This window comes from Gracilinanus agilis, chromosome 4, assembly GCF_016433145.1.
Source record: "Gracilinanus agilis isolate LMUSP501 chromosome 4, AgileGrace, whole genome shotgun sequence".
Taxonomy (NCBI): Eukaryota; Metazoa; Chordata; class Mammalia; order Didelphimorphia; family Didelphidae; genus Gracilinanus; species Gracilinanus agilis.
Window position 1 is genome coordinate 485,310,173 of NC_058133.1, and position 11,649 is coordinate 485,321,821.

The window sequence follows — 11,649 nt, forward strand, 5'->3', positions numbered from 1 at the left end:
CTTCTTCTTCTTCTTCTTCTTCTTCTTCTTCTTCTTCTTCTTCTTCTTCTTCTTCTTCTTCTTCTTCTTCTTCTTCTCTCTTTCTCTGTCTCTCTCTCTCTCCTTCCTCTTCTCTCTCTTTTTCTCTGTCTCTCTCCCTTTCCTCTTCTTTCTCTGTCTCTCTCTCTCTGTCTCTCTCTCTCTCAGCAGCCTTGAAATTTCTGATCAGCACACAAAGACACTTGAAATGGCAACAAGGAAGAGTATTTAAAGTACAAAGCAAGCCAGTCTTGATTATGGATAGGATAGACAGGATTCAAAATAAAATGGCCTTTTCGTGTATGAAGATGGTCTTGACAACCCTCCTTCTTCCTTGATAAAAAGGAGGTCAGAGACAAAACATGTGAAAATGTTTATCCCCAAGGGCACAACTGGAACATAGGCTCACAACAGTATGCAACAGGAAATCGGTTCCAAAACACATCTCCTGGAAGACTAATAATATTTCTTCTTCCCACTTCCCATCCTCCCCAAATCATACACAAACACAGAGACCCAATTCAGATCCAATTGTTGATGGTAATGATACCTAATGTTGACAGAGTATTTCTATTATCACCTAAAGCTAGGATGGATGGATAGATGAAAGAATAAAAAAGTATATATTAATCACTTTCTATGTACCAAGTACTGTGAAGATGGGTACAACCTTTAATTTTTAACCCTTACAGTACTACACTAAATTTTGGGAATACCTCCACCAAAAAAAGGCAAGGTAGTCAATGTTCTCAAGAAACTCACATTCTAGGGGCAGCTGGGTAGCTCAGTGGATTGAGAGCCAGGCCTAGAGATGGGAGGTCAAATATGGCCTCAGACACTTCCCAGCTGTGTCAAGTCACTTGACCCTCATTACCTAGCCCTTACCACTCTTCTGCCTTGGAGCCAATATGCAGTATTGACTCCAAGATGGAAGATGAGGGTTTAAAAAAAAAAGTTAAAAAAAAAAAAAGAAAGAAACTCAAATTCTAACCATAGGCTCTAACTGTAATTCAAATCTGACCTCATTCACTTACTAGCTGTGTGACCCTGGGCAAGTCACTTAACCTCTTAACATCAGCTTCCTCATCTGCAAAATGATCTGGAGAAAGAAATGGTAATCTGTTTCAGTACTTTTGCCAAGAAAACCCCAATTGGGGTCATGAAGAGTTGGAAATGACCGAAATAACTAAACAACCGCAATAAAAATGACCTTGTAAATCTTGTCTCTCACTATCCTGTCTTAGCCTTGGTTCTTTCGTGCTCATCACTAGATGAGCTTGGTGAGTTTTGAAGAGAAATGCAGCCCTCTCTGGGCTAATATGTGCTAAATCATGAGTTCCTTAAACTAAGCACATAGTAGGCACCAGATAAGGAAGTAACCTCATGAAAGATCTCTCATAAACACAAAGAAAGGAAAGGATTTGGATGGGAAGATGGCCTTACTCTTTGAAGGAGCCATAATACTGGTTGACAAAGTCAATGGCTTGAGGTAGGAGCTCTCCTGCAGGGATTGGTCTGTCTCTAGTGCCTCTAGTCATGCTCTTGGGAGTCATGATCGACCCTCTGCAAGCCTTGGACTGGCAATCGATAGCCTGAAAGAAAGAATGGATGGCAAATTCATGAATCTAGTGTTGGAAGGCCCTTGGTGTCTATCCCCTCCAGTGTCCCCATATTACAAATGAGGAAATCGAAACACTCAGAGGTGATCCCATGGCTAATAAGTATCTGATCAGTTGATCAATTGATCGATGAACATTTATTAAGTGCCCCCTATATGCCAGTGATACAAAAAAGAGGCAAAAGACAGTCCTTGTGGCAGGATTGGAGCCCAAGGCTTCCTGATTCAAGACCAGTATTTTCTCCACTGTACTAAGAGAGTGAGAGGAAGTCAAAGGAAACGATCCAAAGGTGCTTATGCTCCTTTTCCACCATATACACCTTCCTTGCTTACTCACTCCACTTTGCCTCTACTAGGCTATCTGCTCCTTTCCATTCATATCAGGGTTTTCTTCTTTGTTGCCTCCAGGGAACCCCATCCTCCTGCCAAGTTTGACAGCCTCCTGTTCTCCCTGTGAATCCTCCCTTCTCCACCACATTGTTCCCAACTGAGAATAATAATAGTAACAGCAGCTAGCAAGTATAAAGCATCTGAAGGTGTGCAAAGCACTTTACAAATATTCTCTTATTTGACATTCAGAACAACCCTTCCAGGGAGGCACTATTATTATGTCCATTTTACAGATGAAGAAACTGAGGCAGACTGTAGTTAAGAGACTTGCCCATGTTTTCACACAGCTAGCAAGTGCCTTAGGCTGGATTTGAAGTAAGGTCTAGCATTCTAGCCACTGCAGACTGGCTGCTACAAGTAACAGGACACAAAGGGTTATCACCCCCATCTGCTCCAAGTCCCTGAGATGCAACATGACATAATAGAAAGGAGGCTGGTTTGGGAATTTGAATTCCAGTTCTTCTACTTCTTATCTGTGCAATCTTGAGTAAGTCATTTAACTTATCTGAGCCTCAGTTTCCTTATCTGCAAAATAAGAGGGTTGTGCTAGAGAGCCTCCATGTTCCTTCCAGCTTTAGAGCTAAGATCCTTGTCTGATGACCCAGCTTGTCCTTCTTTATGGCCTCAGGCTCAGGACAGACAGGAGTCTTACTCCTTATTCAGTGTTTACAGTGAAAAGCTTTCTCCTTGCTTTCCTGCTTCCCAGCACGTTTGCACATGCAGGACCCAGGGGACCCTAAAGAGTGGCTTAAGGTAAACTTCAATAGGAATGAAAATGTTCTGGGAAGAAAAAAAAAAGTATTGAATGTGATCCAATGGTGTCAGCTTTGGGATTCTCCACCCCCTCCCCCCAGCCCCCCAATGGCATGGTTCTTTACGAGATGCTAACTCACATTTGCTTCATCCTCTAACTCAGGGGTCGGCAACGTATGGCTCTCGAGCCATATCTGGCTCTTTTGAGGGCCAGATATGGCTCTTTCTGCAGGAGCCATAAAGTCATTTTTTTCAGGCGCTGTTACAGGAGCGGCACTGTGAGCACTGCACGGCTCTCACGAAATTACATTTTAAAAAATGTGGCGTTTATGGCTCTCACAGCCAAAAAGGTTGCCGACCCCTGCTCTAACTGATTGCTTGCTTGATATCCTGCTTTTTTGTGACAGATTAACTGGCATGAGGTCATGAGCTCCCAAGGGTCAGGGACCATATCTGTTTTGCTGCTTTTGGAGGGCAGCAAACTCAGGGTAGATGGGACCTTCCTCAAGTCCTATTCAAGAAGGACAATCGTAAAGCCTTGGGCTACTCACTCACCAATGCAGCTTTGTGGTGGAGAGTATCTTGGAATGTCATTCCATTGACCCAGTTTTTAACCCGCACATGCCTTGGACAGCCTGATGGAGGACGGATCCCGTTGACCTGGGGCTCAGGGGACTTCTAGTAGATAAGAGAAAACAGGTAATGGGTTAGTCAGGTTTTGCTAAGGGTATTCCATCTAATGACAAGGACTTGAGAGACCAACTGGCCCCTGAGAGCACAATTTGTACATAGAAGATGGTCAGTGATTATTAATTGAATGAGTGGATTTCAAGGATCCCCCCAATGATAGGTCTTTTTGAGAATAGGGATAGAGAAGGATTACAAACTGGGATCAAGTTCCATGTGGCATCTTCTCTTCCCTTGAAACTTGAGCTAAATGTCCTGAGACACTGAACTAAATTGGGACCCATCTAGGTCCTAATTAAGAGTTCCAGATCCTTGGGGCCCAGAGTAGCCATCCCAAATACTTCTTCATTAGATGATCTGTAGCAGAGGAGATGAAAGAAATTAGCCTAACTGCCAATGTGGCTTAGTACTGAAATTGGAACTGAGGTCAGATACTCTAAGATACTCTAAGAGTGTTCTTTGGTGGTCTGCACCAAATGGTCCATTTCTCTACGCCATGTTTTGGGAGTGCCAAGATCAAGTGCACTTAGGGGAGATAGATGTGGATGGCTACCATCAAATCCAGATTTGCTATGTCTAAGACGTTATTGAGTCCATGTTTGTTATTATGGTCCATGAGTCCCTAAAGTAAAGGACTAGGGGGTTAGGTTAGGAAGGTGCTCGGTGCCCTGGACCAGGACTGGGTTAAGGGTCAGTACCCTGTCTACTGACCTTTGCCTCCACCACAGATGGTTGTTGCTCATTCCGGGGCTTGCTCAGGCTATGAGGTTTAACGTCATCCTCTGTCCATGAACTGTGGGAGCAAGGGAAGTAATAATTATAGCAACAATAACAATAATGAGAATATTAATCAGAGCTGACATCTACATAGTACTTTACAATTTACAAATGGTGATCACAAACTTCCAAGGCCAGATATTAACACTATGGATTTTCCAATGGGAAAGGTGAAAATTAGTGAAATGGCAACTTGAACAATGTTACTACCAGGACATTGAGGAATGTAGGCAGCTAGACGGCCCAGGGGATTGAACTATTGAAGACGGGGAAAATCTGAGTTCAAATCCTGCCTCAGACACTTACTACCTGTATGATCTTGAGCGAATCACTTACCTCTGTTTACCTCTGGTTCATCATCTATTAAATGCTTGTTTTCTCACCTTTAAATGAATAGGAAGGACATGTCAAGTCCTCTCCATCCATAAATCTATGATCCCATAATCCAGATCTCTTTGATACTGGGTCTAGGATTTTCTACTCCAACAGGCAGAACAATCCAAGAATCTCAGTCTGTCAGAGCTGGAAGGAAACTTAGAAGCCATTGAGTCTGACCTTTATTTCACAAAGGAGGAAAAAGATCTACATACGGAAAATGACTTATTTGCCCTCATATCCTAGATTGAGAGCTAGAGAGGAGCTCTGAAGAGGCTGGTTTAGATGACTGCTAAGGTCCCTTCCAGTTCTAAATCTGTGATCCTGAGTCAAGTCCCACCTCTTCACACTAAAGAAGGGGAAACTAAGCCCCAGAGAGGTTAGGCAATTTGTCCAAGGACACTCTGTTGTGGCAGAACAAGACTAAGTCTTAATAAATAGTTAATAAACATCTATTAAACTTCTACTGTGTGCCCAGCACTATGTTGAACATTGGGGATACAAAGAGAGAGGAGGGGGGAGAGAGAGAGAGAGAGAGAGAGAGATGGGTCGTGCCCTAAAGGAACTTACAATTTAATGGGATTTTCATTCTTCTTTTTTGTAAAATTTCAGCTATACTTTGGCATACAAATGAGGCAAGGGGAGAGAAGCAAACTCTATGGTCAGAAATGGTGACAATGAAAAGCCAAATGGTAGAGTAGGAGGAAAAGACAACCACTAACTGTGAAGTCAAAGAATCAGGATTTGGATTCTTCCTCTAATTTTTATTTCCTGGGTGACTCTGGATGAGCCATTTCATTTTCTCTGGGTTTCTGTAAAATGAGTGGGATGGAACAGATATTCTCTGAAGTCCCTTTCAGCTGTTAAGTCTATGATCTGATGAGGTCTAGACTTTTTGAGTGGTTCATCCTGTATTAGTGGTTAGTTGAGAGCTGTCTCTAGTATTTGCCTAATTGGTTGTGGGAAAGAATTCTCCATTTGTCTCCTCAGTTGGCTGTTTTATGGGACTCACCTTAAAAATTTCAAAATCTCAAGCAGCAAGAGTTGAGTTTGACTAGGGATGGGCACACATGAGAACACATTTCTTATGAGCTAAAATGACAACAGCAATAGTAATAATAACCCAATGACGTCCTGTAATGCCTCATCATGGTGTGGAGCTGACCTTGACTTCTCGAAGGCTATGACAATAATAATAATAACAACAAAATTCTTGCTCCAGTATGTCAAGGATCTGTGAGTTTGTGGCATGTATGGGTACTCTAACCACCAACGTAATTTGCAACCTCTCGGTGACTTAGTAAACAGTTTTAGCAAGTTGCCATGGCTAAGAAAACATGCTGAGAAAGAGCTTCTCAGAACTGAACAGCAACGACCTTCAGATGAGAGGCAATTTAGATCTGCATTGGAAGACTTTCCAGCTTGATACCCTACCAGGTAGGGCTCAGGCTGAGCTTAAAGAGCCTTCAAGAGCCTTCAGTTACCTCCATACCAATGGGAGGAAGTGTAGAATAGTGGAAAGAGTACTAGATTTGGACCTGGAGGGGCAGCTGGGTAGCTCAGTGGATTGAGAGGCAGGCCTAGAGATGGGAGGTCCTGGGTTCAAATCTGGCCTCAGACACTTCCCAGCTATGTGACCCTGGGCAAGTCACTTGACCCCCATGGCCCACCCTTACCACTCTTCCACCTAAAAGCCAATACACAGAAGTTAAGGGTTTAAAAATGTTAAAAAAAAAAAAAAAAGAAGAAGAAGAAGAAGAAGAAGATTTGGACCTGGAGCCAAATCCCAACTCTGCCACAGAGGCAAGACAAAAAAGAAGAGGAGGGAAACAATTCCACTAGACAAAAATATAAAGCACCAAAATGATAGAATAGGAAGAGCTAATTCTGGAGTCAGGGCACATAGATTCAAATCCTCTCTCTCTCTCTCTCTCTCTCTCTCTCTCTCTCTCTCTCTTCTTTCTCTTTCTCTTCTCTCTCTCTCTCTGTATATATATATATGTGTATATATATACACACATATATAATATCTCTGTATATATATATATATGTGTATATATATACACACATATATAATCTCTCTCTCTATATATAGAAAAGATGTCTCTCTATATATAATAAATATGTATTATAGAGAGATGTAGAGATTAAACTAGATAGAAATAAAGAGATACAGATATGATGTCTGAGTATGTATGTTATATATTTATACAAATGTTAGTTTCTTGAAACATGAAACAAGAAGAACACATATCAATAATTGTATTTGGATGCTTAATGCCTAGCATAGCATCTGGCACATAGTAGGCATTTATTGGTTGATTTATGAAGATCATAAGGGGAATATCAGCAGCCTGTTGAAAGAGAAGCTAGGCCAATGAAGTCAAAGACCTTTGGAAGTATCTGAATAATCACAATAATATAAACAATTCTAGTAATTAGTTATATGAAGGGTTTATAACCTGAGGATCCACGAATTTCTTTTTTCTTTTTTTAATATTGTCATCACTATATTGCAATATAATCATTATCCTTTGTAATTCTACATTTTTTATGTTATGTATTTAAAAATCTGAGAAGGGGTCCATAAGCTTTCCCAAACATCTGGAAAAGGAGTCTATGCACGCAAAAGGTTAAGGACCTCAGATTATATATGAAATACAATTTGTAAATTCCTTTTCCCTAGGAAATTGAAACTGTCCAGTCTTAACCAGATTTTTTTCTCTTCCTTCCTTCCTTCCTTCCTCCCCACTCCCTTCTCTCTCTTTCTCTTAAAAAACAAACAAACAAAAAACAAAATAACAATCCTTACTCTCAGGCTTAGTTATCAGTTCTAAGACAGAGGAGCAGCCAGGGCTAGTTAATCAGGATAAAATGACTTGTCCAGATTCACACAGTTAGGAAGTAACTAAGGCCAGATTTGAATCCATTATTTTTTTTCCTTTTTCATAGAAGGAAATTAAATTAGTCTGGCATGACTTTTTTTTTTTAACAAGTAGCGCCTTTTGTTTTTAATATCATACCCATTTTGGAAAATTCTTTTTCTTCCCTACTTCCCTTTGAATAAAAGTTTTTAGAAAAACAGAAAGAAATAAAAGCAGTTCTGCAAAACCAACCAACACATGTGGATTGAGGCTATTTATGAAATATTCCACACCCATCATCTCTTTCCTAGGCAATAAAGGGAGGCAGGCGGGGACTAAGTTTGGTCCTCACCATTGTGCTACACTCGATTTTACTTGGTCATTCTTTCTGTTCATGTTTCTGTAATTATTTTGTTCACTGTTCTGGTATTATTTTCTTTCCTTTAAATAACTTCATCCAAGTCTGCTGGATGTTTCCCTGAAATTCTGTCTTTTCAACAGGATTTTGAGAATTTCTTCTAGCACAAAGCTCAACCTCATGCTAGTTTTTTAAATATTACATCATGGAGGCAGCTAGTGGCTCGGTGCATAGAGATCCAGGCCAAGAGGAGAGGTCCTCAGTTCAAATCTGGCCTCAGACACTTCCTAGTTGTGTGACCCAGAGCAAGTCACTTAACCTCGATTACCTAGCCCTTACCGTTATTCTGCTCTAGAACTGATTGGTTCTAAGATGGCAGGTAGTTTTATAAAAAGTGTTTAAGTGTTTGAAATTTTTAAGTGTTTTTAAAATGGTTTTAAAAGTTTTTAAGTGTTTAAAAGTGTTTTTTAAATGGTATTAAGGGTTTTCCAGTGTTTAAAGGTGTTTTTAAATGGTTTTAAGAGTTTTTTAAGTGTTTAAAAAGTGTTGTGTTAAAAAAAGAGAGAATGTGACATTTTTGAGTTTTTAAATGGAACCTTTCCTTTAGAGGAGAGAGAGAGAAGTCAATGCTGTCTGAGACCTTGATGGATGTGATTGGTTTGGGGTTGTGATTTCCAGTTAGCTTTCCTGGTAAAGGAGGCAGCCGTGGTGTAGCAAATAAAGTTCAAATTTTGCCTCTCTCCCTCTGTAGCTGTGATACTTCGTCCCTCTGAGTTTCCAGCAACTTTCAAAGAGAATAAAATACAGTCTGGCAACAATTTGGCTCCACTATCCTAGCAAATTCAGCAGTCAGGCATTTGTCAAACTCCTGACTTCATCGGTGTTACCATACATGAACATCAAAGACTCTGATAATGGGGTCTGTCAGGCATTTAAAGCCCTATGAGGGGGCAGCTGGGTAGCTCAGTGGATTGAGAGCCAGGCCTAGAGACGGGAGGTCCTGGGTTCAAATCTAGCCTCAGACACTTCCCAGCTGTGTGACCCTGGGCAAGTCACTTGACCCCCATTGCCCACCCTTACCACTCTTCCACCTAGGAGCCAATACACAGAAGTTAAGGGTTTAAAAAAAAAAAAAGCCCTATGACCTGCTCCCAGTCTACTATTCCAATTTTATTAAATTGACTCCCTTCAGGTGCTGTTGGGTCCAGCCAAATTGTCTTTCTTGTGGCTCCCCCAGCACAACACCCCGTCTCTCATCTCGGGGCCTTTTGGCACAAGCTGTGCCCCATCCCTGAGATGCCCTCCTTCCTTAGCTCTGCCTCTCAGAACTTCTGGCTTCCTTCAAAACTCAGTTCAAATGCCGTCTTCTACATAAAAGGCTGCCTTTTTTTTTGACACCCTAAGCCGCCAGTTCCTAGCATTTTACTCCTCCTCAAACAATAATCTTGCATTTACACACTGACTTTGCACATATTTTGCCCATGTTTATATATGTACATGTTGTCTCTTCCCAGAAGGGGTCCTTGAAGGCAGGAACTATCTTGTTTTCTTCTTTGTAGCCCCAGAACCTAGAGCAGTATCTGGCACACAGCAGGCACTTAGTAAATCTTTGTTGAAGAGATTAAGACTACCATCCAGATCAATTTCCTTGAGTTACAGAGGGGGAAACTGAGGCACAGAGGAATTGAATGACTTGGTCAGTTTCACACAGTCAGTGGCAGAGCCAGGACTAGAACCCAAAGCTCCCGGCTCCCAGTTCAGCATCCTTTCCATTCTACTCTACCAGGCTGTCGGTAACACATACAAGCAGTCATTTAAGACCCGGCATGGCACAGTGAATGAGTATTAATTCTATAGAGTCTGAGGACTTGGATTCAAATCCCACTTCAGATATTTACTGTCTGTGTGTCATCCTTCAATATGATCCAGAGGTGTGTGCTCCTATGTGAGGAAAAACCAGTCCAGAAAAATCCGTCCAGAGATCAGCTAGATAGATAGATAGTAGATGATTTGTCAGAGTCTTTCTTTTCTTTAATAATGACTCATTTCCAAGCTGTTTTAGGATTTACAAAATATCTATCATGCCACAACTCTCAGAGGTGAGATGTGTATCCCCATTATACAGATGAAGAAAATGGGACTCAGAGAAATGAAGAGATTTGTCCAGTTGCAGAGCTAGGCAAATAGGATTTGAACCCAGGTCTTTCAGCACGGCCTTTCTGTCCCTTATATCACAATCTTTTTAGTTCTCTGAATTTTGAAATGCTTGTGTTGTATTTAGTTAATAATAAAAAGTAAATCATAAAGACTTTTAAGACAGTAGTAAGCTTCCCTAATACTTTAAAAATGCAGTTTACAAAAAATAATGGATGAACCAGTCAGGAACAGAGCTGTTTCTTACACAGGGCTGACTGGTAAGGACACTCGTTACCCAACTGCTCTTTGCATGTGTAGTAAATATTCATGCAAATATACCCATATAAATGCCCCACAGGCAGTGGATAGAGCACTGGGGCTGGAGTCAGGAAGACTTGAGATCGAATTTGGCCTCAGACACTTTACTAGCTGGATGACCCTGGGCAAGTCACTTAACCCTGTTTGCCTCAGTTTCCTCATGTGGAAAATGAGCTGGAAAAGGAAATGGCAAACCACTCCAGCGTCTTCGCTAAGAAAATCCCCACATGGGGTCATGACAAGTCAGACACAGCTAAAATGACAGAAAAACAACAAATGCCACATCCTTCATTAGGAAGATGGTCCTCCTGCTCAGCTAGCAGGAGGGGTGACACTTTTAAGTTCTGCCTGGCAGTGGGGATGGATTTACTCAGACTCCTCCATACTATCTTCTTTTATTTTTATTTTTTAAATCCTTACCTTCTGTCTTAGAATTGAGACTAAGTATGGATGCCAAGAAGAAGACATTAAGTTATCAGTTCCAGGACAAAAGGGTGGTAGGGGATAGGCAATTGGAATTAAGGGACTTGCCCAGGATCAACTAGCTAGTGTAAGATTAAAATTAATAGCCAATAACTCTAAGTATCATATTTTATAGGATTTATTAATAATCACTTGAAGTAAAAGAAATGAAAGGACAAAAGTAAAAGCCTGAGTAAAGCCGACTTTCCCAGCTGCGATGGGGGGGAAAGAGCACGCGGGCGAAGCTACACAAAACTTATATATTTCCTATGTTAGCATATAAGATAAGAAGGAACATGGGAAGCTGGGAAAGAGAATTCTGGGGTCCAAATTTCTAATTATACAATAGAAAGTGTCCGAAGGCAGATTTGAACCCAGGACCTCCCATCTCCAGGTCTGACTCTCCAACCACTGAGCCACCTAACTGTCCCATCTACAGTGTCTTGACTAACCCATTTGTGACTCAGAAGCAGCTGGCCTCAGGGGTCTAGTCTGTGGCCCTGAAAACAAGCTTTTGTTCCTGAGAAAGTAACAGGCAGATCAAACCAGGGATCTTCTTAGAATCTTGCATCCAGGAACGGACAAAATGGGCCACCGACCTGTAACTCCTAGGCATCTACAGATGTCTAGGAAACCATTCCAAGTTAGAAATGTACCTCGTTTTTGCAGCCTATACTTTCTTTTGCTTTTTGGACTGTGCAACGCCTAATGAGATTACCTTTCACCAAGCTAAAATTGCCCCTTTAAAAGCTTGGACGGGGCAGTTGGGTAGCTCAGTGGAGTGAGAGTCAGGCCTAGAGACAGGAGGTCCTAGGTTCAAACCCGGCCTCAGCCACTTCCCAGCTGTGTGACCCTGGGCAAGTCACTTGACCCCCATTGCCCACCCTTACCAA

At 41.5% G+C, this 11,649-nt stretch overlaps 1 protein-coding gene across 1 annotated transcript in view; it reads right to left on the minus strand.

Annotated features, from left to right (window-relative positions):
* Positions 1-11,649, minus strand: part of NOS2 (nitric oxide synthase 2) — a 61,506-nt gene that overhangs the window by 43,603 nt on the left and 6,254 nt on the right. Inside the window, exons 2-4 of the mRNA XM_044676252.1 lie at positions 4,178-4,259; positions 3,335-3,457; positions 1,462-1,610 (exon numbers count right to left, since the gene is read on the minus strand). Coding sequence (XP_044532187.1) covers positions 1,462-1,610; positions 3,335-3,457; positions 4,178-4,259 — 354 coding nt within the window. The remainder of the gene's footprint in view (positions 1-1,461; positions 1,611-3,334; positions 3,458-4,177; positions 4,260-11,649) is intronic.